At 40.6% G+C, this 27,779-nt stretch overlaps 1 protein-coding gene across 2 annotated transcripts in view; it reads right to left on the bottom strand.

Annotated features, from left to right (window-relative positions):
* FARSB (phenylalanyl-tRNA synthetase subunit beta) overlaps positions 1–14,984 on the bottom strand; it is a 67,897-nt gene extending 52,913 nt beyond the window's left edge. The window contains exons 1-5 of one of the 2 annotated variants that reach the window (XM_079923722.1): positions 14,911–14,984; positions 8,769–8,824; positions 5,350–5,504; positions 3,365–3,434; positions 2,664–2,779 (exon numbers count right to left, since the gene is read on the bottom strand). In XM_079923722.1, the coding sequence (XP_079779848.1) occupies positions 2,664–2,779; positions 3,365–3,434; positions 5,350–5,504; positions 8,769–8,824; positions 14,911–14,968 (455 nt within the window). In that variant the 5' untranslated portion in view covers positions 14,969–14,984. The remainder of the gene's footprint in view (positions 1–2,663; positions 2,780–3,364; positions 3,435–5,349; positions 5,505–8,768; positions 8,825–14,910) is intronic. The other variant, XM_079923723.1, reaches the window with a different exon arrangement.
* Positions 14,985–27,779: the final 12,795 nt, after the last annotated feature.

Genomic DNA, 27,779 nt, shown 5'->3' on the forward strand with positions numbered 1-27,779 from the left:
TGCTAAGATGACCCAGATTTTCAAGTCACCACACAGATTTTTAAAACGTTACTACTACTACTACAAAAAAAAAAGCCACTACAAAAAGCATTCAAGAATTATGTGGAAAATATACACATAATGAACAGATGGGGAAATAACAGACAAAAAAAAAAAAAGAAACTTTTTAAAAAGGAACCAAACAGATTCTATAGAGATGAACACTAAAGTAACTGAAGTAAAAAGTTCACTGGACCCTTCCAGCCAAGATGGAGTAACAAAGACTAGATTTACTCTCTTGCCTGATACAATCACAAAAAAGGCAAAACATATAAGACAACAGTTTTCATGGCTGGCACTGGAGGTCAGGCTATGAAGGGCAGATGACAAACAGAAAACAGATAAGGTGAGCCCTATGACAGTCCAGCTGACTGCCTGGAAGGGTTTCAAGCCACAGGGCAGGAAACGGGGTCTGGCTAGAGCCCAGTGGACTCCCTAAGTTGAGGAGACACAGCTGAGAGTCTAGGGCGATCACGACGGCCAGAGTTCACTGCACAGAGTACTGGGGAGGACAGAGCTACTCAGACAGAGAACTCTGGTATCTGCAGAGGGGCCCCCTCAAGAATTCAGCTGAGTATTAATCAGTGTGTGCATGTGAGGAAACCAGCCGAGGCCAGGGAAAGAACCATCCAAGGCAACAGTGCTCACACAGACTGAAGACCTCACTCTTCATATGGCGATGGATATATAGGAACAAAGTCTTGCCTCAGTAGTAAGGGCTAACTAGCCCTAGACAGAACACTGCATGATCAATGAAAACAGAAAAATAGAGGAAAAAAGCAGAGAAAAGTCAATGAAAGCAAAAGCTGGTTCTCTGAAAACTGATACACAATGATACTCACTGAAGTAACTGATGTGTACACTGACCTCTAGCTACACTGATCAAGGGGAAAAAAGAGAGAAGACAGCGATGAAAGAGGTGATACTGAAACAGATACTACAGATATTAAAGGATAATAAGGGAAGATCATAAACAACTTTTATGCCAGTAAATTTTATAATTTAAATGAAAAAATATATCTCTTGAAAAACGCAAATTAGGATTTACAGACTCTGGCACACCAGAGTATTAGGATGTGATTTATTCTCCCTTTAGAAAAAGCTCATGATTTCCAGAGATACTGTATAAAACAGAGCTTAAAGTCGAATTAAGGAAATGCTTTCCAATATAGATAAAAATTAGATTCTTCAAATGACCAGAACAGATAACTGGGCTCAAGCACGTCCTAGCTATATCAGTGCTTGTCAGAAATCCTCTATCTTGTCCTGTATTTTGAAACTGTATTTAAATTCTTATTGTTTTGCTCAAGAATAACATATCTGCAAGATGACAAATAGATTATTTTTATAAAAGAACTTGGAATAAATGTTATTCAGAATCTGAGAAAAAGTTTCTTCCACGATGTACGCAAAAATGTTTCAAGAAAAAGAAACCTCGTGAGCTTAACCACAGGTATTTTATTTTTTTAATATTTTTCACACCAGAAGAAAACGCCCAAGGTCCCCCCAACCCTGTCTCTAGACCACCCTTACACAAAAGTCTCTTCTAGTTTCCACAGTTTACCAAATTGCAACTACTAAAATATAAAAATTATTTTTTTCCATTTTTACTCAAGACATATATAACTGTTAATCATATCTTTGACTAGCATGAGATAACTTACGTTTATATATTTTAGTACCAACACAAAAAAAACTTGGTATGTTAGCTAAAGGCTGACATTTCTTATCATCAGTAAATATATATTTTCTATTAGGATTTTTGAAATACTGAAATTAGCTCAAGGACTCCCATTGTTACCTTCCTCGACCTTTAGGAGTTCAGCAATTATATAGGTTTGAAGATCGCCACACTAAAGGGAGCTGTATGGGAAATGATGTGTAGCAATGCCAACGACAGAATAAGAAAATTCAGTTATGTAAAAGTCTCAAGTTTCACCTGTCAATTTATAATTATATTCACTCAAAAAATGAGATCACGGCTTCCCTAGTGGCGCAGTGGTTCAGAGTCCGCCTGCCGATGCAGGGGATGTGGGTTCGTGCCCCGGTCCGGGAAGATCCCACATGCCGCGGAGCGGCTGGGCCCGTGAGCCATGGCCGCTGAGCCTGCGCGTCCGGAGCCTGCGCTCCGCAACGGGAGAGGCCACAGCAGTGAGAGGCCCGCGTGTGGCAAAAAAAAAAAAAAATGACATCAAGCCAAAAACTTTTGTCTATTTTTAAAATAAGTCATACTTCAAATTACCATGGTTTAATATTTAGTAGTATAATCCACTGTTAATGATTTGAACCAAAAAACAAAAACCAAGAAAATGTCTAGGACTAGATATTTCTTCTCTATATAGTACTCAAAATATATCTCTTATTTCTCCATGGATACACTATCTATAAGCAGTAACAAAGAGCTGTTTGGTGAAATTTAAACTTATTTAAATTTAGTTAACTTTAAACTCTTGTTACTCCCACATATGATTAATTTAGAAATGCCGTGAAAAAAGTCTACAGTGGAGGAAGAAAGAAAAGAGCGGGGGAAAGAGGAAGAGAAAAGGGAAGGGGAGGGAAGGAGGAGGGAGAGGGAGGAGGAAGAAGAACAGGAGGCAAGGAAGAAAGAAGATGCGACCACAAACCTGCAAATGTTCTGATGTAACTTCTCCTGAAGTTCAATGAAGCTTTCATATCGATCTTTAGTAAACTTTATGTTTCGGAGAACTGCTGCAACAGCATACGGGCGTATTTTAGCTGTCTGAAATTCGTTATATCATTAGAGATGGTAAATATTAAGGCTTTTCTTTGTAATATCATCTTGCAATAGAAAGTTAGCTGTCACAAATTTTCATTCAAACAAGTGTACATTCATTCATTCAGTCAACAGTAAGATATAGTGGTGATAAGAGACAAAGTCACTGTCCTCGTGCAATTTACATTTCAGCAAGACCTCTGAAAATTTACTGAATTACTGAGAAAAAAGTTAACCCTTAAGTAGTTTGCTCGTAGTTAATATTTCTACCAAAATAGTCTTTCCCCAAAAGATTTTTTCTACATTTTATTAATATCCACAATTTAAACAATTATATCTCAAATGTATTTTAGGCAAACATTTGGATGTTATTTTCCAAAATTATTCATGGAAAACAAATGCTGTGTTCCCTTTCACTTCTTGGTAAAAAACTAAATGACAATTTTTAAGAGCTAGAGGCTAAATATACATCCAGTTTAGCAAGTGATCAAAGAAAACGACATTTAGCAGAAGGGTCACCTTTGTCCCACCTTATAGAGATACACACAAAGAGAAGTTTTTAAAAGAAAAATAAGAATGGATCATTATTACCTCTTCTGTGATGATCAATTTCTGGATTTCTCCATTAGGCATTACCCGTTTATACATTGGAGCCTTTATCCTAAAATATTAAAACAAACTTTCTCATTATTAACCAAAACATTCGATAAACTAATTTATTCTGTGTATAGAAAGTATACAAAATGAACAGAACTAGGACAATGGGTTAAAGTTACAGAAAGTCAAATTTGGGGTGAGTATTAAAAAAAAAAAACCTAATAAACTTTCTAACATTTCTAGATGTCTAAAAATGGGCTAGGGGTTTCCCTGGTGGCACAGTGGTTAAGAATCTGCCTGCCAGTGCAGGGGACATGGGTTCGAGTCCTGGTCCGGGAGGATCCCAAGTGCTGCGGAGCACCTAAGCCCGTGTGCCACAACTACTGAGCCTGCGCTCTAGAGCCCGTGAGCCACAACTACTGAGCCCGCGTGCCTAGAGCCCGTGCTCCACAACAAGAGAAACCACCGCAATGAGAAGCCCACGCACCACAACAAAGAGCAGCCCCTGCTCACGGCAAGTAGAGAAAGCCTGCGCGCAGCATGGGTAATAAATAAATAACATAAATCTGTTAAAAAAAATAATACAAAAATGGGCTAGGATGCCTCGTGGTAATGCGTGTCCTATCACTGGAGTCTCGGCAAAGGCTAGAAAACCTTTAACTAAGCGACTGTATAGGGGGCATTTAAACATCAGCTGAGGGGCTGGATTAAATCACCTTGAAGTTTTATTCCAACCATGAGAGTTTGAGCTTCTAAGAAAAGCTATGGCCTGGTCCCATCTGGACCTAACGAATCAGGATATTCAAGGGAAAGGCCTGGTAAACAGTACATTCTGAAGGCAGAGTCCAGGTGACTGTTATCATCAGAAGTGGGTGGGAACTACTGTTTTAAGTCAGTGCTTTTCAAACCTCAACGTGCCTACAATCAACTGGGGAATTTGTTAAACCACATATTCTGATTCAATAGGTCTTGGGTAGAAGCTGAAATTCTGCAGTTCTAACAAGCTCCCAGGTGTTACAGATGATGCTGGCCCATGGACCACACTTTGAGTAGCAAAGGTTTTAAGTCACTTTCCTAATTCAGTCTCATCATAAAAATCATATGAGGTGCCTATTAAAAACAGAAATACATATTGGACAGGTTTGGGAAACACACTGTAAGGGCTAATCCCTGACCCTAAAATATAAACATCTGATTGTCATGCAGAGAAGCACCTGGGTCAACCCCCAAATTTTAACCACATTAACCAAATGCCTAATTATCATCCTTTCACCAGCACCCATCACTCATCCGAAGGCCTCACAGTTGCAGAGCCTAGCCCATCAGCCTGAGGCTCTTACTCTTTTGCGACTGACTAGATAATGAATAAGTAATCAAAACCAAAAATAATTATTTTTGATAGCTTTACTGTTTCACCTCTTTTTCAATTCATACGTTCATCATTTTCTATATGTATTACATGAAGAGCTGGAAGAGGACTTAAAAATATTCTTCATTATAAATTAGGAGACTGAAACTAGAAAAGTCAATTAACTTGCCCACAGCCAACGTAAGATCTTCAGTTTTCCAGTTAGGAGGCTCCATTCCCAAGCTTCCTCAGAATTCTTAAGAAAACAGCATATAGTTGTGCCACCTCTACTTTTCTCCCAGCCTTTAACAAACCCAACAAACTTTCTACTCCAGTTGGATTACTAAAGAACTCACATGAACCCATTAAAAAGTTTTTTAAGATGCCATAAAATCATTAACCACTCCAGCTTTAAAATACACTCCCAAAATGAAAGGCTATGACTCAATATTCAGGCAAATTTTCAAACGGCTACAATCTAAAGGCTCCAATCATCCCTCTGTGCAGACCCAAAGCTGTGTACCTGTCCAACGAGTTTTTTTCTAGAAACTTAAACAGGGTTGCTGATAATGAGAGGCAAAGAAAAAAGAAAGCCAACTTAGCCAGGTATTTAATGAACATATTCCCTTACCTTTCTTTGAAGACCTGAAGTCCTCGAACCAATCCTTCCAGACACAGGAGATCATATCTATTGGCAGGAACATCAATTTTGTAGAGAACAACATCAGAGGCCCCCTGTGCCTTTTCATTACCTTGTTCCTTACTTATAATTTCCTTCTCAGATGTCTAAAACAAACCCAAAAGTTAAAATAAAACTAAATAAATCCAAATTCTTTTGAAAAAGTAGCCCTATAAAGCAGTAACTGCATTATTCATGTTCTTTCCAGAGCAGCAAAAATCCATCTAAAACAAGGAGTGGGCCAATCATGCCTGCCGCCTATTTTTGTAAATAAAGTGTTACTGAAACATAGCCAAGCCTATTCACTTACATTTTACCTATTGTTATTTACAAACTGCAACAGCTGAATTGTGACAGAGACTACACAGCCTTCGAAAGCTTGCTATCTGGCAGAAGAAGTTTGCCCATCCTTAATCTACATAGAAAATGGAAACACCAAAAAGAACACAGGGCAATAACAACAAAAGTGTCAGTGAGACAAAGTACAGAGAATTCACCAAATAAAAGCTATGTTGGGAATTGCCTGGAGGTCCAGTGGTTAGGACTCTGCGCTTTCACTGCCGAGGGCCTGGCTTCGATCCCTGGTCGGGAAACTAAGATCCCACAAGCCACAGCTCGCGGCCAAACAAAAAAAAAGAAAAAAAAGATTAAAGATATGCAACTTTTTATAAGATAATGACTCTAAAAAGCTAAATCCTATGGGCACCCAAGCCTACAAGCAACAGGAGAATGAGAGTAATACTATACAAACAAGCAAAAACATTTGAAGAGGGGACCTCCCTGGTGGTCCAGTGGCTAAGACTCCATGCTCCCAATGCAGGGGGACCAGGTTCGATCCCTGCGCAGGGAACTAGATCCCTCATGTTACAACTAAAGATTCCACATGCCGCAACTAAGACCATCAGTGCAGCCAAATAAATAAATGAATATTAAAAAAAAAACAACATTTGAAGAGATCAGAAGCTTGGTGTAAATTAGAAGGGATTATAGGTATGATGGGAAGCAATCTAATGACAGTAAAAGGTACAGAGCAGCAAGAATGAAAGCAAACGAGGAAAAAGAGAGAAAAATACCACTAGAAGAATTTTTAATGCAGTGGCAAAAAGCTTAGACTATCTCAATAACCACACTACAGATTTTCTTAAAAACAACCATTGCCAAGAAGTTAAATTCTGCTCTCTGTTTACTCCAGCAGGGAACTGTATGTATACTGAAGAAATTTTCGATCAAAATGCTTAAAAGCCATATTCCAACTGTTAATGTTACCCACTAATTATCTGGAATCCCCACTTAACTGGAACTCCTGCTATTTTTACCACCAACAACCTGCTAAAATAACTGATGAATTCCTATCAAAATAAGTGATGATTTTTGTTTTACATGATGCCCTCCCTCTCCCACTGCCAAAATATAAGCAGTTCAAGTTATTGCCCAAAGAATTATAGTCTACACTTGCACAGCATGCAGAAGAATTCACTTCCTGTCGATAAGCACTACGTGCCCGAGCCACACCTGAGGAATCACAGAGTCCACATGATGCTGGGACTGCGCAGGGCTCACGGCGCTCATTGACTATGGGCTCCAAGGAACACCTCCACTGGCCATCTCAAACTCAGGAGGCAAATTTTTTAAATTAGGGAAAATTTAAAAATAAAAAAAGAAGAGGACGAAGAGGAGGAAGGGGAGGGAGCAGGAGAGGAGAAAAGAAATGCGGGGATGGGGGAGGATATGAGAAGAGGCAGGAGGAGAAATCAGAATTTAAACAGAGTTCAATTAAAGGGGTCAATAAAACTGCTAACATTTTAGTGAAGAAAGATAAGTCACCTCATGCGGGTGCTGGATTTCAGGGGGGAACCATATAAAGAAGGGAAGAAAATGTGGTAACTTGAGAAAAGAGGGCATCCAAACAAAAAAATGGCCTAATTCCTTTACAAAAAAGACACAGCTGCCTAAGCCTTCTTCCATTTTCAGTATCTCAGTTCATACAAAGATCATATGTGGGGCTTCCCTGGTGGCGCAGTGGTTGAGGGTCCGCCTGCCGATGCAGGGGACATGGGTTTGTGCCCCGGTCCGGGAAGATCCCACATGCCGCGGAGCGCCTGGGCCCATGAGCCATGGCCGCTGAGCCTGCACATCCAGAGCCTGTGCTCCACAATGGGAGAGGCCACAGCAATGAGAGGCCCACGTACCGCAAAAAAAAAAAAAAAAAAAAAAGATCATATGTGAAGACTGGGTTTGTCAATGCTAACAAAAATGTTATGGCAATCAATGACCACAGAAATTTCAGAGCCAGAGGGATCTATAGGGATCATACAAAGCAAACCTCTTATTTCACAGATGAAAAGGAGGGCCAGAGAAGCAATGTAATTGTCCATCGTTCCACAGCTAGTAAGTGTGGGAGTTCGAACTATTCCTCCATTTTTCTGATATCCAGTACAATGCTCTTAGATATCACAAAGCCTCAAGCATAATTTGGAGTTCTAATAAAATTAGTAACAATTTAATATAAACTACAGAGATCTCAGCTGACTTCTTAAGCATATGGATGCTCATTAATATAAAAAAAACTTTCTGCAACATTAGTTAAGAAGCAACAGGAAAAACAAGGCAGAACAATATAGGTTTTTGTCAGTCTGAGGTTTTTTTAAACGTTGTTGTGTTATAAAACACTGAACAGATCAAGAAGGCTTGGGGTAAAAAATAATACTAATTACCAGACACATATTAAATTATCTTTTTAGTTACAAGTAAAGTGTCTCTAGTACATTATCATTATTAATAATATATTTGGTAAATAAAGCTATTTTTTCAACATTTTAATCATTATATAATCAAAAGACCAGGAAAATGTTTCAAAATCATTTTTACAAGCAATTCTTCAAAAAGTAGGAGATCATTTTACAAGATCAACGTATAGAGTAATAAATGAAGAATGAATTAACGCTGGTTAAGTAGGCACGGAGGAAGGTGGGGTGGGACACAGAGGAAGTGAAGGAGGGGGAGCCAGAGGCCAAGGACACAGCAGCTCCGGATGAAGCAAAGTTCCCACTGCTCGTGGACCCCTTCCATCCGGTTATCTGCAAATGGTACCTCACTGCCCGGGAGACTGCTTCTATTCTGGGGTTACCTGAGAGGGTCTATCCACCTCCACAGCTCTAGCCTGATGACTTGAGGGTACTGTATCAGAATAAGGCATGAACCCCTTTTGAGATTTTACACAAAGTAACACTCTTAGAACCAGAGCTTAGCCCCTTAACACAGAAAGCACCACGACCCACAAATGTTCCATTTGGTCTAACCGTAAGGTAACAAAGATAAAATATAATGAACTTATACACAGAATATTAGAGAAATAAATATCCAATACATACAATTTCATCAAGTTCCAGACCAAATTCAAAACATAGTTCATCAAATTCTTCGTCAGCTAGGAAAAAAAAAAAAGAGATTGCTAATTTTAATCTGTTCAGTACAAATGAAAATAGCATAGAAACTGCATTTTTTTAATCATCTTATACCAAGCATACTAAATATCAGGCATCAGATATCTCCATTTAAAAACAAAAAAAGCTTGACCAAAAAACATTTTTTAAGAAAACCAAAACTATTTTAAAAAGGGCTGATTCATCTAATATCAGCTACAGAATTAGCTTACCTGCACTAGGGAGTTTACACTTACTTGGAAGAAAAAAACTTGCTAAGCAGGGAGCCAATGTAAAGTAGGCTCCAAATCACAGATCCAACATAAAGGAATAACATCATATAAATCCTATCATTTAAAATTCTCTGAGGTGGCCTGACAGTTGGCTTTGGAGCCAGATCCATCCAAGTTTGAATTCTGACTGTTCCACGTACCAGTGGAGAGCTTGGCACTTCATGTAAACTTTCTGATTCCTATGCCTCATCCATAAAGTAGCATTTTACAGCCACTTATTTGTAGCATGCAACTGTTGGAAAGACTTAAATGAGTTCATGCAGATAATGGGCCCAGCATAGTGCCCTGAAACATAGTAGGTCTGCAACAATTAATAGTTCTCTTCCTTACTTTAAAGTTATATCCTACTTTGCTTTGCCACCTGATACAGCATTGTCAGGGTTTCCTTGTTACCAAAAACTGAACACAAACCATCATTACTAGTATATTCTAGTGAGAAGCTGATCTTAAGATTCCTGTTCCTGACATTAAACTTCAATTTAACAAACATTTATTGAGCACCTACTATGTGTCGGCACTGTACTAGGTGCCAGGGCTACAGAGATAAATAAAATACAATTCTTGCCTTAACTACTCTAGTAAACCAGATGTGTAAATACAGTTATGGTAAGTGCAAGGTACCGAGTTGGCACACAGAAAGCAATCAACTCCACTGACAGTCAGTGAAGGCTTCACAGAAAGGATGAATTTATTAGGCAGGGACTGTGGGGAATGAGACAACCGCATGGCAAATTTGGGACGTTCCATATGAATGAAGCGTGAGGTTCATGTCAGGAAGAGATATGATGAAAAAAGGAGAAAGAAGTCAGCTAATTAGGGCAGGAAATAACAGAGGCCCCCATGACCCCTGCCTCCTGGTACTCACACCATTCACGTCTCAAACAACCACAAGAGTGAGCGGGGAAGCAAACTCCAGCTCAACCAAGCCATGAGATGACTGCAGGCCCAGCTGACACGACAGCTTGACTGCAACCTGGAGGAAGACCCAGAGCCAGATCACCCAGCTATGCCACTCCTCCCTCAACTCCTCTCTCAGAAACTGTGTGCAATGATAAAGGCTTGCTGTTTTACCCTAAGTACTGGAGTAATTTGTTATGCAGCAACAGATAACCAACACAGACGTCAGTCCCTGGACGTAGAGTGCTGCCATCACAAAACACGGGAAAACATGGGGAAGGCTTTGGAACCAGGAGGAGGTGGGCTTTGAGAGTGTAAATGAAAACCTAAAGCGCCTTGACGAAGCTGTTAACAGAAGCCTCAGTCTCTGCTAAGGATGCAGGTGAGGATATGAAGGAAAGTGAGGAAGTGTTACTGGAAACTGACAGAAGGGGTATCCTTTTTATGTAGAGGCAAAGTTTAGCAACACTGTTGCCTACAGTTATGGGGACTGGGGAAAAGGTAACTACTCAACCAGGTGACTTAACTAACGTTTCCAACCAGTGCTGAAAGTGTCGCCTGGTTTAGACTGTGAGAGAACAGATAAACTAAAGGAAAGACTATTAAACAAAAAGGAGCCAGGACCTAATGGTTTTAAGAATCCTCAGCCTCCCCAGATGTAAAAAAAAAAAAAATGCTAAGAAATGGTTCTGAAGAACCTAAGGGGAGGACAGGAATAAAGAGGCAGATGTAGGTAATGGACTTGAGGATATGGTGGGGGGGAAGGGTAAGCTGGGACAAAGTGAGAGAGTGGCATGGACATATATACACTACCAAATGTAAAATAGATAGCTAGCGGGAAGCAGCCGCATAGCACAGGGAGATCAGCTTGGTGCTTTGTGACCACCTAGAGGGGTGGGATAGGGAGGGTGGGAGGGAGGCTCAAGAGGGAGGGGATATGGGGATACATGTATACGTATAGCTGATTCACTGTGTTATAAAGCAGAAACCAACACACCATTGTAAAGCAATTATACTCCAATAAAGATGTTAAAAAAAAAATGACTTCTGATCAAAGAGCAAATCCAGAGCATTTCCAGGGAAATGTGGTCGAAAGATGAATCAAGGACATGATTGTAAAATCTTAAGACGCAGTAAAATCAAAGGCACTATTCATTCAAACAAAAGGCGCTACATATAAAGAAAATAAGGGCGTGCCTCACAAATTTATTCGGTCACACAGCTGAGCTTAAATAAGAGCCCTGTATCAGCAGAAGCCCAAGGTACAAAACAGCTTATTTCAGAGATCTGTGGGCGGTGTGTCTTTTGACTAATGAAGTGGAAACCAGCAAAACTGACCAAAGACCCAGAAAGTTTAACAACAACAAAAAACATATGCAGAAACATGGCAAGCTGGAGCTGAAAGGGACAGAGACGGGACAAAATGAAGTCTTTGAGCCCCCAAAATTCTATCAGTGGGAAGTAGACCAAGAAAACTAATGAGCTGTAAAGCACGTGCTTTCTTTCACCAAAAAATAAAATAATGAGGATCACCCAGAGAGTGGAACCAAGAGCCTAGATATTAGGGCAGAACCATGGACAGTGATCCCAGGCCTGGAGATCTGACCAAAACATGCAACACTTGCCAGCTCGGCTTCAGAACTGCCATAGACTAGTAACTCCTTCGGGTCTCCCATCTTCCCCATTCGAAGAAGAATGTCCTATGCCTGTGCCACCACTGTATGTTAGGTGCAGGTGGGGCAGATAACCTGTCTCGTTAGTCTCTCAGGCCAAGAGTAATTCTACTCAATCAGCTCTACTTAAGGAACTACACCTGAAGAGCCCCATCCACAACTGGACCCGATTTAGCTGATGAGACTCTGGTTTCTGAGCTGCTTCTGTAATGGGATGACACTTCCGGGGGCCTTGGGAGGGCGTGTATGTGGCATGTGGGAGGAACATGAATCACTGGGGGCCAGGGGGCAGACTGCAGTAGTCAGTCCCCAAGATGGCCTCCAAGAACACCTGCCTCCTGGTGTTCACACCTTTGTAGTCTCCACCCACACGGTGCCAGAGTTGGTCTGTGTGACCTAGAAAATACGGCAAGGGATGGTGTATCCCTTACGAGATTTAGTAAAAACTGTGGCTTCTATCTTGAACACTCTCTCAACTACCTGCTCTCTTGGACCTCTCACTCTGGGACAAACAAGCCGCCATGTTGCAAGCAGTCCTGTGGAGAGGTCCAGGTGGGAGGCACTGAAATCCCTGACCAAAACTCAGCAAGGAACTCAAGCCTGCCAACAAGCACTTGAGTGAACCTGGAATTGGACTCTCCAGCCCCAGTTAGGCCTTGAGATGACTAGAGTCCTGACACTTTTACTACAACCAGGTGAGAGGCAGAACCACCCAGCTAAGCCACTTCCCAATCCTTGGGCCTCAGAAACATATAACAAATGACTGTTGTTTTAAGCTGCTAAATTTGGGGGTAATTAATTATGCAGTAATACATAACTAAATGGTTACTTAACAAATCGTGCAGAATCATTAAAATACACTGAATCCTCTACTGAGTCCTAATTATCATACAATTTGTTTTATTCCTTTCAGCTGTATTTCATGCACTTAGACGAATCAACAATGAAATCGTGATCAATGATTCCCTCTAACAAAATGACACACCTAAGTAACTATATCTTCAAGGTTCATGATATACACAGGTGGCTCTGGCCGCACTGCCAGCAATTACACCAAGGCAGAACAGGGCCAGAATTGAAGAACAGTGAAAACAAACCAGTTAACAAAAAAACGAGTGGCAAGAGGAAACATCTGAGTAGAAAGGCAGTAAAAAAGGTAGACTAAGGAGACAAAACTGCCCCAGAGGAGCAAAATGAACAGAATCAAAGCAGCCTGAAAAATATCCTTTGCTTATCTTTGATAAGCAAGTAAGTGGTGAAAGGCAATGACTGATGAAACAATGGAATTTAGGACAGACAAAAAGAAAGCCCTAGAGGGACTGAAAACAAAAGAGGGAATGGGGATAGAAAAGAGGGAATGAGACGTTACCTGAAAACAAGGAAAAAAGAGAAAGACAGAAAAGGGGGGAGGGGGTAAGAAACAAGGCGGATCCACACCGCTTGCAAACGGGATGCTTCGCCAAACATGTTTTTCCAACTTTGACCTCAACCTAATTTACATTTAAAAGATTTCAAGAAAGAACATGTGAAATATAAACTAATGATAAGTATTATCTCTGACCCATCTGAAGTACACCTCAACATCAATCTTCCTGACTGAAATTTTAATGAGTCAGTAGTGCACAGATAATTACGGGTAATCAAGCTTACCTGATCTCTCTCAATATGGAAAAGGGGAAAAGGCATCTAGAGAATATATTAAAACATCAGATGACAGTAAACAGGTTATAAATCATCCTTTTTTAAAACTTGACTTATTTCTTACTTTCCCAGATATGGATACACAGGTGGGAACTGATCACAGATGTACTGAACAAATTTTTGCTACACACCATCTTGTGTAATTCAGGTGTATCATACACAATTAGTGAGAATATGGTTTAGAAGGATGGATAAGAAATATAAAAAAGCATAGTATGAAATAAAAAGTATAGGGAATCAGAGCCCTGTTTAGAGGACAAGAGTATTACCTCTATTTTCAGGGACTTAGGGCAGAACCCTAGGGAGAATAACACTTTAAGAATACAACTGACCCTTGAACAAGGCAGGGATCAGGGGTTCCCAGCCCTCCACCAAGTCCATAATCTCTGTAACTTACAATTGGCCCTCCTGGGTTCCGCGTGGGAGGATTCAACAACCATGGATTATGCAGTACCTTAGTATTTACTGTTGAAAATAATTCCTTCTATAAATGGACCCACCCAGTTCAAACCTGGATTGTTCAAGGGTCAACTGCACATAGTATCTAAAAATGCACCCTAAGAAACGTTTTAAAAAGCTAATTTTATTTTCACAGTAATATCTTACTGTAGGAAGCAGTATCTGTTAAACCGACTAGGCCTTTGTTATATTGAGCCCTAAAACCAAAAACAGCTCTCACAAACCAATTATCACTGCTGTCACACAAGCTGATGATATGGGACATGGCAGATGTCACTTCAACTGCTACATGTATAGGGTAACTGATAACCGTACTTAATATTTCTCCCTTTTTTTTTTTAATGGTAGTGTTTTTAAAACTGAAGAGATGAAGCGTAGCCTGAAGACTAAGCCCACCAAGTAAAGACTCCTTGTCACTCTGGGCTCAGCCCACGTTACCACCCTATCTAATGCTGTTCTTAGCACAATATCTTTTTTGTTTCCCTGCTAGCACTTAACATTATCCGAAATCATCTTATTAATATGCTGGTTTTATTATCTGCCTGCTTCATCAGAATGTGAACGTGGACCTTATGTACCCTGTGCACCGCTGTGTTCCCAAAGTACTTAGAACAGTGCCTGGCACATAACAGGCGCTCAGTAAACGTAAATAAAACTAGGAAAGAAGGCCGCCCCCCCCCCACACACACACCCTGTTGCTCACAAATGGAGTTCCCACAGCGCTCTTCTTATTGCACTTAATGAACTACACTCGGGAGGCAACCCGGAGCTTCATTCCTGTTCTATCCCCTGGCATCAGACACGCAGCAGGCGCTCGATATCGCTGAATGAATGACACAGCGAGCCCAGCACGTGCCGGTGATGCAACGGCACCCGCGGAGACACCGGTTCCCAGAGGCTACATCGGCCCAGCAGGGCCGCCGGGGACTCTATGCCCTCTCTATCCAGAACTCGAACGCCCGAGCCAAAACATGCGGGGCAGCATGAACGTTGCCACGATGCCTTTTTGCAGGGGGTCCCAGCCTCTGAGGAGGGGCGCAGAGCCCAGGCTGTGGGACGTGTACTCACTGTAGGTCCGGCCCAGAGCTCGGAAGAGCAAATCGCGCTTCAGGCTGACAGTCGGCATGGCGAGTCCGGCCCACTGCGCCTGCGCGGCGAGCTGACCTCGGCGCGGCGAGCTGGCGGGGGCTTGGCGACCGAGGTGTGTAGGACCCGGCCCCTTTGGTCGGGCTGTCTTGAGTAGCGCCAGTCTTCTTCCAAAAGCTCCGCCTCTCTTTTCTCACCTGAAAGCAGGTAAATTGCTACCACTAACCTCAGTAAATCTAGTTTCGTTGGGTGAATAAATTAGAGGTTGAAAAGGGAGACAGATTCGGATAAAATGGGCTAGGATTTGATGGGCAATAAAATGAGCAGCCCGCGAAAGCCCTCACGCCTCCAACACACTACGGACGGAGGACGCCAAGCTAGGGGGGCGGGGCGAGAGGAGAGTGCGTATGGGGACGGGACCTCGTGGTGGAGAATCAATCCACCTGGGAGGGGGCGAGCCTGTGAGTAGGCGGGGTCTGAGGCGGCCTGGAGAGAAGGATGTGCAAAACCAAGTAGTGGGAGCGAGAGAAACTGTTAGTAGATCTGCTTTTATCTCATTCCTCGATCTCCTACACCCTGCTACGTGTTACAACTGTGCTTTTTTGAACCTTACAGCAGCACCATTAGGGAGGCTTCCTTAGAAACGTCTTTTTAAAAGAGGAAACAGACTGACATTTACTCGTTGTTCTGTACGGGCAGACGCTGGGCTCAATCCTCTGCCAGCCTTAGCAGATCTCCTTCTAACAACCCTCAGTGTAATAGGCAGAATAACAACCCACAAATATATCAAGCCCTAATCCCCAGAACCTGTAAATGTTACCTTAAATGGAAACAGTCTTTTCAGATTAAGTTAAAGATTTCCAGATGGAGCGACTCTTCTGGATTATCAAAATGGGCCACTAATATGTATAAAATGGATAACTAATAAGAACCTGCTGTATAAAATAAATAAAATTCAAAAAAATAAAAAATAAATAAAATTAAAAAAATAAAAACTACCAATTCAAAAAAAAGGGGGGGCCTAAATGCAATCACATGTATCTTTATAAGAGGAAGTTAGAGGGAGATTTGAGAAAAACAGAAGAGGGAAGGCAGTGTAACCACTGGAGCAGAGATTGGAGTGATGCAGCCACAAACCAAGGAATGCCATCAACCACCAGAAACTGCAGAGGCAAGGAAGGATTCTCTCCTAGCCTTCTAGAGCAGTCCTGTCGTGTCTCTGGATACACTGACTTGAGCTCAGTGAAACTGATTTTGGACTTCTGACCCCAGGAGCTGTGAGAGAATAAATTTCTTTGTTTTAAGCCACCAAGTTCGTGGAAATGTTACAGCAGCCATGGGGGACTAATACACCAGGATAGGTGCTACCATTATTCTCATTTTACAAATGGTAAAACTGAGGCCCACTCTGAGTCACCCAACTCAGAAGGCAGAGCTGACACAGTTCCATGAGGGAGCGTTGCCCTTATCCTCTCTATACTGTACAGTCAGGGCCCCAAGGCCATTCAGGTGAGGGGACATAGCTGGGAGGGATTTAGGTCTCTCTGACTGCCATTCAAGCAGTTTTTTACTATATTAACTTCCCTCTATAGCTGCAGGCAATCCCTCCCCAGTATGCAACATAATAGACTGGCAGAGGCCACGTCAATGGCAAATATCTCCAATGCCAAATAAAATTCTCTGCTCTCAAACTGGTACTCAGTGAAAAATGAATCAATGAATAAAGGACTTCCTGAATTATTGCATGCTGACCTTCTCTCCTTTGGGCACCCCAAGATGTTCTGTGGGCTTTAACCTCAGTTTCCTTACCTGTAAAGTAGAGATGATAATAATGTACATCTTAGAGAATTATTGTAAGGATTAGAAATAATACTCATAAATGACAATCATAGTTCTTGTGTCTTAAGTCCTGGAAATTGGGCATTGTCATTATTGTTATCTTCCTAGTCAGTTTCTTGCTATTCTCAGACTACCCAGAGGCATTCTGTTCCCATCTCCCAAGTGCCACAACTCACCCATCCTGCTTTTTATCCGTGCTCACGCACAGGTACCCTGTGCCTTCTCTAAGACTAGCTAAACTGTTAGGATAATCTAATGGAAAAGGGAAAACTAGGCCACAAGTACTCATCACAAATGGCACTGGCTGACAGATAAGGAAGATATTTGGAAAATGTTGAAATAGTATATCACAAAATGTAGATACGTGCTTCTCTTGTCTAATTTTAGAGCCAGCCTGAGAGCAGGAATGAGATGGCAGCACTTCCTAGAACTGAAAGACGGGCTGGCCAATAAACATGAAAAAAGCTCTCCATACATTAGAAATTAGGAAGATGCAAATTAAAATTATAATGAAATACATTTTTATACCCACCAGATTGGTAAAAATGTGAAAGTCTGACAAAACCAGATGTTGGCAAGAACTTGGGAGTATAAATTGATACAACCAATTTGGAAAATTATGGCCTTACCTATCTAGAAAGGCAGAGCGTGTGTGTACCCTACTACCCAGCAATTAGGAACCCAGGAATACTCCCCAGAGAAACTCTTACCCATGTGCACTGGAAGACCAAATAAGAATGTTCTGTTACAATGTTCATTATAACAAAAAAGTGGAAACATCCCAATGTCTATCAATACTAAAACATGTAAACAATTATAAATTCATACAGTGAAGCACCATACAGCTATGAGAATGAATGAACTACAGCTGCATGTATAAACTTGGACAAAAAAATAAATAAACCACAAAAGTATATATACAGTATGGTGCGATTTATATAAAAATGAAAAATAGGATAACCTAAAGAGTATATTATTTAGGCATACATAAATAGATGGTGAAACTAAAGGAAAAGGAATGAGAAACACAAAATCTGAGACTAGTCAGTTCTAAGTGGGATAGAAGGGACGAAGCCTAGGGAGTTGAGATACCCAAAGGGTTTCAAAAATATTGGTAGTGTTCTGCTTTATCTAGTATACCTTTAAGGAAGTTAAGATGAAGATTGAGGAACAAGAGATAAATGTGGCCCTCTTTTTGCGGGGTGAAGGAGACAAACGCTTGGTGGCCTATAGCTGAGTAGAAACACAATCGGAATACTTCACATTTGATTTTGTTTCAAGTTTTTTTTTTTTTCAGAAGGGGCATTTTTAAGAGTTTTATTTAAATTAGAGTCTAATTTATGATTGTTTTTCTTTATAGATCCTGGGTTTTATGTTATGTTTTAATAGGTCTTTCACCACGCCAAGTTATTATTTTTTTCAATCACATATACTTCTTAGAGGACTTGAATGGATTCTTTTTTTTTCTCTCCATTTAAATCTCAGATCATTCTGAAATTTGTTTGGTTTTGAGAGATGGTGAATTAACCAGCTTTATTTTGTTTTCAAACAGCTCTCTAGTGAGCCCAACAAAATTTATAAAATAAACTTCTTTTTCCCCAGAGATTTGAAATACCTTCTTTAGCACATATTAAATTTCCATATATATTTGGGTATATTGCTGAACTATCTATTCCATTGATAGTACAAAGCTATTTTAATTATTATAGCTTTATAATACATTTTAATATTTGAAAGTGTTCAATGCTTTTTTTCAAAAATTTCCTGACTATTCTCTCATGTTACTTTTTCTACATGAGCTTTGAATTCTGTCAAGTTCTGAAAAACATTCTTTTGATGTTTTACTAGGAATCAAATGTAATTTATGGGTTAATTTAGGAATTTTTCTATCCAAGATCCGCAGCCTCCATGCAAGTTTTTGAACACGTCAGGCAGTGGTCCACCTTAGATCCAGCAGTTTCCTCTGTTACAATGTTTTTGCCCCCAGACTCCTGCAGGGCCAGCTCCAACAAGTCTTCTCAGAAAGAAGTATCCCTGACTATACTATTCATTATGGTTATTAGATATAAATGTCTTTCCCTGATAAAACATAAATGTCATAGAGCAGAGACTTTTGTGTACTAATATACGCCAAGAGCCTTAAACAGTGACTGGCACAGAGCAGAACCTAGATAAATATTTGAAGTTTTCTTTTAATGATAGGAATATCATATATTTATATAATTAATAATATATTATTATATATTATATCTATTGTATTATCTTTTCTTTTTTAAAATAGATACTTCAATAGAAAAATATGGGCAAAGAATAGTAACAAACAATTCAACCAATAGAAACAAAAAACAAAAAGTGAGGAGGGGAGGAGAAATGCAAATTAAAACAGTGAAAGCAGGGATATTTTCTCCAAGGAGACTGGCAAAGATTAAAGAAATAAATGATCCGCCCTCGTGCTGGCAAAGATTTGGAAAGCTGCCACTCATAGGCACACCTGTCAGGAATATAAACAGTAGCTTGACAATAAGAATCAAACTTTTAGATATGTATCCTCTTTGATCCTGAAATTCCACTCTTGGGATTATTCTAAGGAAGTAATCAAGGAAGTATTCTGTTTGTAATACAGAAAATTTGGAAACAACCTAAATGTACAACAATGTGGGACTTGATTAAATAAATTCTGATACCTCCACACAATAGAATACCATGCAAAATTAAAAATGATACTAAAATTTTTAACATGAAGAAACGTCTACAACATATTACATGAAAATCAGTTACTAAACAATATACTTAAAATGATTTTTTTAAATGCATGTATGTATGTGAGTGTGAAAAAAACGAAAACGGCTAGTATGGTATACACCAAAGTGCTAAGTGGTTATCTTTGGGTGGTGAGATAATTTTTGTCATTGTACCTTTTGTATTTTACAGAATTGTAATTAACAGGATTATTTCTATTGTGAGGAAAAACCAATCGTGTTTGGTTCTTCTCCTTGCCTAATCAAACGTTGGTAGACAACCTCACTCTTTCATCACCACATAGGTTGTGTAGACCTGTGGGATCATGTTTGCTTTTGTCTGTAAAACATGTAACGTAACACAGAGAAAGTTTCTGAAATGATTGGGCCACTTTCCTGTAATGCTTGTGGGTTAGGCAACAGTTGAGAAAGAGATGTTGTCAGATCTGAAATTCTTCCTACATAGATCCGGAAAATACAATGCTGTGTTTGATGACATCTCACACTAGAGCAACAGATAGTGGCAGCCTGGTCCATCAACAGATGAATGGATAAAGAAGATGTGAGATTGAGATACACACACACACACACACACACACACACACACACACAATGGAATACTACTCAGCCATTAAAGCAATGAAATTTTGCCATTTGCAACAACACAGATGAACTTGGAAGGTATTATGCTGTCAGACAAAGACTGTATATCACTTACATGTGGAATCTAAAAATTAAAACAAGTGGGTAGACCTTCAAAATGGCGGGAGTAAGACATGTAGATCACATTCCTCCCCACAAATACATCAGAATACATCTACATGTGGCACAACTCCTACAGAACACGTACTGAACGCTGGCAGAAGACCTCAGGCCTCACAAAAGGCTAGAAACTCCCCACGTACCTGGGTAGGGCAAAAGAAAAAAGAAAATAACAGAGACAAAAGAGTAGGGACGGGACTTGCACCAGTGGGAGGGAGCCGTGAAGGAGGAAAGGTTTCCACACTAGGAGCCCCTTCGCGGACGGGGACTGCGGGTGGACGGAGACTGCGGGTGGCGGAGAGGGGAAAGCTTCGGAGCCACGGAGGAGAGCACAGCCACAGAGGTGAGGAGGGCAAGGCGGAGAGATTCCCGCACAGAGGATCGGTGCCGACCGACCGGCACTCACCAGCCCGAGAGGCTTGTCTGCTCACCTGCCGGGGTGGGCGGGGCTGGGAGCTGAGGCTCGGGCTTCAGTCAGAGCGCAGAGAGAGAACTGGGGTTGGCGGCGTGAACACAGCCTGCAGGGGGTTAGGGCGCCGCGGCTAGCCGGGAGGGAGTCCGGGGGAAAAGTCTGGACCTGCCGAAGAGGCAAGAGACTTTGTCTTCCCTCTTTGTTTCCTGGTGCGCGAGGAGAGGGGATTAAAAGCGCAGCTTAAAGGAGCTCCAGAGACAGGCGCGAGCCGTGGCTAAAAGCGCGGACCCCAGAGACAGGCATGAGACGCTAAGGCTGCTGCTGCCGCCACCAAGAAGCCTGTGTGCGAGCACAGGTCACTATCCACACCTCCCTTCCGGGGAGCCTGTGCAGCCCGCCACTGCCAGGGTCCCGGGATCCAGGGACAACTTCCCCGGGAGAACGCACGGCGCGCCTCAGGCTGGTGCAACGTCACGCCGGCCTCTGCCGCCGCAGGCCCACCCTGCACTCCATGCCCCTTCCTCCCCCCCCTCCCCGGCCTCAGTGCGCCAGAGCCCCGGAATCAGCGGCTCCTTTAATCCCGTCCTGTCTGAGCGAAGAACGGACGCCCTCCGGTGACCTACATGCAGAGGCGGGGCCAAATCCAAAGCTGAGCCCCTGGGAGCTGTGCGAACAAAGAAGGGAAAGGGAAATCTCCCCCAGCAGCCTCAGCAGCAGCGGATTAAATCTCCACAATCAACTTGAGGTACCCAGCATCTCTGGAGTACCTGAATAGACAACAAAGCATCCCAGAACTGAGGGGGTGGACTTTGGGAGCAAAGATATATTAATTTTTTCCTTTTTCTCTTTTTGTGAGTGTGTATGTGTACGCTTCTTTGTGAGATTTTGTCTGTATAGCTTTGCTTTTTACCACTTGTCCCAGGGTCCTGTCTGTCTGGTTTTTTTGTTTTTTGTTTTTTGGTTTTTGGTGGTTTTGTTTTTTTGTATAGTTTGTAGCGCTTGTTATCATAGGCGGATTTGTTTGTTTTTTGGTTTGTTTGCTCTCTTCTTTCTTTTTAAATTACTTTTCAATTTTTAAAAATTTATTACATATTTTTTATTTTAATAACTTTATTTTATATTATTTTATTTTATTTATTTATTTTTTCTCCCTTTTCTTACGAGCTGTGTGGCTGACAGGGTCTTGGTGCTCCAGTCGGGTGTCAGGCCTATGCCTCTGAGGTGGAAGAACCCAGTTCAGGACATTGGTCCACCAGAGACCACCCAGCCCCACGTAATATCAAATAGCGAAAGCTTTCCCAGAGATTGCCATCTTAACACTAAGACCCAGCTCCACCCAATGACCAGCAAGCTACAGTGCTGGACACCCCATGGCAAACAACTAGCAAGACAGGAAGGAACACAACCCCACCCGTTAGCAGAGAGGCTGCCTAAAATCATAATAAGGTTATAGACACCCCAAAACACACCACCAGACGCGGTCCTACCCACCAGAAACACAAGATCCAGCCTCATCCACCAGAACACAGGCACTAGTCCTCTCCACCAGGAAGCCTACACAACCCACTGAACCAACCTTAGCCACTAGGGGCAGACACCAAAAACAATGGGAACTGTGAACCTGCAGCCTGCGAAAAGGAGACCCCAAACACAGTAAGTTAAGCAAAATGAGAAGACACAGCAACACACACCAGATGAAGGAGCAAGGTAAAAACCCACCAGACCTAACAAATGAAGAGGAAATAGGCAGTCTACCTGAAAAAGAATTCAGAGTAATGATAGTAAAGATGATCTGAAATCTTGGAAATTGAATGCAGAAAATACAAGAAATGTTTAACAAGGACCTAGAAGAACTAAAGAGCAAACAAACAAAGACGAACAACACAATAAATGAAATTAAAAATTCTCTAGAAGGAATCAATAGCAGAAAAACTGAGACAGAAGAACAGATAAGTGACGTGGAAGATAAAAGAGTGGAAATAACTACCACAGAGCAGAATAAAGAAAAAAGAATGAAAAGAATTGAGGACAGTCTCAAAGACCTCTGGGACAACATTAAAATTATAATTATAATTCGAATTATAGGGGTCCCAGAAGAAGAAGAGAAAAAAAAGGACTGAGAAAATATTTGAAGAGATTATAGTTGAAAACTTCCCTTATATGGGAAAGGAAAGAGTCAATCAAGTCCAGGAAGCACAGAGAGTCCCATACAGGATAAATCCAAGCAGAAACACGCCAAGACACATATTAACCAAACTATCAAAAATTAAATACAAAGAAAAAATATTAAAAGCAGCAAGGGAAAAGCAGCAACTAACATACAAGGGAATCCCCATAAGGTTAACAGCTGATCATTCAGCAGAAGCTCTGCAAGCCAGAAGGGAGTGTCAGGACATATTTAAAGTAGTGAAAGGGAAAAACCTACAACCACGATTACTCTACCCAACAAGGATCTCATTCAGATCCGATGGAGAAATTAAAACTCTTACAGACAAGCAAAAGCTAAGAGAATTCAGCAGCACCAAACCAGCTTTACAACAAATGCTAAAGGAACTTCTCTAGGCAGGAAACACAAGAGAAGGAAAAGACCTATAATAACAAACCCAAAACAATTAAGAAAATAGTAAGAGGAACATTCATATCAATAATTACCTTAAATGTAAATGGATTAAATGCTCCAACCAAAAGACATAGACTGACTGAATGGATACAAAAACAAGACCCATACATATGCTGTCTACAAGAAAGCCACTTCAGACCTAGGGACACATACAGACTGAAAGTGAGGGGATGGAAAAAGATATTCCATGCAAATGGAAATCAAAAGAAAGCTGGAATAGCAATTCTCATATCAGATAAAATAGACTGTAAAATAAAGACTATTACAAGAGACAAAGAGGACACTACATAACGATCAAGGTATCAATCCAAGAAGAAGATATAACAATGGTAAATACTTATGCACCCAACATGGGAGCACCTAAATACATAAGGCAAATACTAACTGCCATAAAAGTGGAAATCAACAGTAACACAATCATAGTACGGTACTTTAACACCCCACTTTCACCAATGGACAGATCATCCAAAATAAAAATAAATAAGGAAACGCAAGCTTTAAATGATACATTAAGCAAGATGGACTTAATTTATATTTATAGGACATTCCATCCAAAATAACAAAATATACTTTCTTCTCAAGTGCTCATGGAACATCCTCCAGGATAGATCATATCTTGGGTCACAAATCAACCCTTAGTAAATTTAAGAAAATTGAAATCATATCAAGTATCTTTTCCAACCACAACACTATAAGACTAGATATAAGTTACAGGAAAATGTGTAAAAAATTCAAACACATGGAAGCTAAACAATACAATATTAACCAAGAGATAACTGAAGAAATCAAAGAGGAAATCAAATAATACCTATAAACAAATGACAATGAAAACACGACGAACCAAAACCTATGGGATGCAGCAAAATACGTTCTAAGAGGGAAGTTTATAGCTATACAAACCTACCTCAAGAAATAAGAAACATCTCAAATAAACAACCTCACCTTACACCTAAAACAAATAGAGAAAGAAGAACAAAAAAACCCCAAAGTTAGCAGAAGGAAAGAAATCATAAAGATCAGATCAGAAACAAATGAGAAAGAAATGAACGAAACAATAGCAACGATCAATAAAACTAAAAGCTGGTTCTTTGAGGAGATAAACAAAATTGACAAACCATTAGCCAGACTCATCAAGAGAAAAAGGGAGAAGACTCAAATCAATAGAATTAGAAATGAAAAAGGAGAAGTAACAACTGACGCTGCAGAAATATAAAGGATCATGAGAGATTACTACAAGCAACTATATACCAATAAAATGGACAACCTGGAAGAAATGGACAAATTCTTAGAAAAGCACAAACTTCTGAGAATAAACCAGGAAAAAATAGAAGATATAAACAGACCAATCACAAGCACTGAAAAGGAAGGATTAAAAACCTTCCAACAAACAAAAGCCCAGGGCCAGATGGCTTCACAGGAGAATTCTATCAAACATTTAGAGAAGAGCTAACACCCATCCTTCTCAAACTCTTCCAAAATATAGCAGAGGGAGGAACACTCCCAAACTCGTTCTGCGACACCACCATCACCCTGATAGCAAAACCAGGCAAAGATGTCACAAAGAAAGAAAACTACAGGCCAATATCACTGATGAACATAGATGCAAAAATCCTCAACAAAATAGTAGCAAACAGAATCCACCAGCACATTAAAAGGATCATACACCATGATCAAGTGGGATTTATCCCAGGAATGCAAAGATTCTTCAATATACACAAATCAATCAATGTGATACACCATATTAACAAACTGAGGAAGAAAAACCATATGATCATCTCAAAAGATGCAGAAAAAGCTTTCGACAAATTCAGCACCCATTTATGATAAAAACCCTCCAGAAAGTAGGCATAGAGGGAACATACCTCAACATAATAAAGGCCATGTGTGACAAACCCACAGCCAACGTTGTTCTCAATGGTGAAAACCTGAAACCATTTCCACTAAGATCAGGAACAAGACAAGGTTGCCCACTCTCACCACTAGTATTCAACATAGTTTTGGAAGTTTTAGCCACAGCAATCAGAGAAGAAAAAGAAATAAAAGGAATCCAAGTCGGAAAAGAAGAAGTAAAGCTGTCACTGTTTGCAGATGACATGATACTATACATAGAGAATCCTAAAGATGCCACCAGAAAACTACTAGAGCTAATCAATGAATTTGGTAAAGTAGTGGGATACAAAATTAATGCACAGAAATCTCTTGCATTCCTACACACTAAGGATGAAAAATCTGAAAGAGTAATTAAGGAAACACTCCCATTTACCACTGCAAAAAAAGAATAAAATACCTAGGAATAAACCTACCTAAGGAGACAAAAGACCTGTATGCAGAAAACTATAGAACACTGATGAAAGAAATTAAAGATGATACAAACAGATGGATAGATATACCATGTTCTTGGATTGGAAGAAGCAATATTGTGAAAATGTCTATACTACCTAAAGCAATCTACAGATTCAATGCAATCCCTATCAAACTACCAATGGCATTTTTCACAGAACTAGAACAAAAAATTTCACAATTTGTATGGAAACACAAAAGACCCTGAATAGCCAAAGCAATCTGGAGAATGAAAAACGCAGCTGGAAGAATCAGGCTCCCAGACTTCAGACTATCATACAAAGCTACAGTAATCAAGACAGTATGGTACAGGTACAAAAACAGAAATACAGATCAATGGAACAGGATAGAAAGCCCAGAGATAAACCCACTCACATATGGCCACCTTATTTATTTTGTTGTTGTTGTTGTTTGTTTTTTTGCGGTACACGGGCCTCTCACTGTTGTGGCCTCTCCCGTTGCGGAGCACAGGCTCCGGATGCGCAGGCTCAGTGGCCATGGCTCACGGGCCCAGCCACTCCGCAGCATGTGGGATCCTCCTGGACCGGGACACGAACCCGTGTCCCCTGCATCGGTAGGCGGACTCTCAACCACTGCGCCACCAGGGAAACCCTGGTCACCTTGTTTTTGACAAAGGAAGCAAGAATGTACAATGGAGAAAAGACAGCCTCTTCAATAAGTGGTGCTGTGAAAACTGGACAGCTACGTGTAAAAGAATGAAATTAGAACACTCCCTAACACCGTACACAAAAATAAATTTAAACTGGATTACAGACCTAAATGTAAGGCAAGATACTTTAAAACTCTTAGAGGAAAACATAGGCAGAACACTCTAGACATAAATCACAGCAAGATCCTTTTTGACCCACATCCTAGAGAAATGGAAATAAAAACAAAAGTAAACAAATGGGACCTAATGAAACTTAAAAGCTTTTGCACAACAAAGGAAACCATAAACAAGATGAAAAGACAACCCTCAGAATGGGAGAAAATATTTGCAAATGAAACAACTGACAAAGGATTAATCTCCAAAATTTATAAGCAGCTCATGCAGCTCAGTAACAAAAAAACAAACAACCCAATCCAAAAATGGTCAGAAGACCTAAATAGATTTCTCCAAAGAAGATATACTGATTGACAACAAACACATGAAAGAATGCTCAACATCACTAATCATTAGAGAAATGCACATCAAAACTACAATGAGATATCACCTCACACCAGTCAGAATGGCCATCATCAAAATATCTACAAACAATAGGTGCTGGTCTAGAGGGTGTGTAAAAAAGGGAAGTCTCTTGCACTGTTGGTGGGAATGTAAATTGATACAGTCACTATGGAGAATAGTATGGAGGTTCCTTAAAAAACTAAAAATAGAACTACCATACGACCCAGCAATCCCACTACTGGGCATATACCCTGAGAAAACCGTAATTCAAAAAGAGTCATGTACCGCAATGTTCATTGCAGCACTATTTACAATAGCCAGGACATAAGCAACTTAAGTGTCCATCGACAGAAGAATGGATAAAGAAGATGTGGCACATATATACAATGGAATATTACTCAGTCATAAAATAAACGAAATTGAGTTATTTGTAGTGAGGTGGAGGGACCCAGAGACTGTCATACAGAGTGAAGTAAGTCAGAAAGAGCAAAACAGATACCATATGCTAACACATATATATGGAATCTAAAAAAAAAAAAAGTTATAAAGAATCTAGGGGCAGGACAGGAATAAAGACGTAGACATAGAGAATGGGCTTGAGGACATGGGGAGGGGGAAGGGTAAGCTGGTACGAAGTGAGAGAGTGGCATGGACTTATGTATACTACGAAATGTAGAATAGATACCTAGTGGGAAGCAGCCGCATAGCACAGGGAGATCAGCTCGGTGCTTTGTAACCACCTAGAGGGGTGAGATAGGGAGGGTGGGAGGGAGGTGCAAGAGGGAGGAGATATGGGAACATATGTATATGTATAACTGATTCACTTTGTTATAAAGCAGAAACTAACACACCATTGTAAAATAATTATACTCCAATAAAGCTGTTAAATAAATAAATAAAATAAAATGAGTGACTATAACAAAAAAGAGACAAACTCACAGACATAGAAAACAAATTAGCGGTTACCAGTGG

The sequence above is a fragment of the Stenella coeruleoalba genome (genome assembly GCF_951394435.1).
Source record: "Stenella coeruleoalba genome assembly, chromosome: 6".
NCBI lineage: Eukaryota > Metazoa > Chordata > Mammalia > Artiodactyla > Delphinidae > Stenella > Stenella coeruleoalba.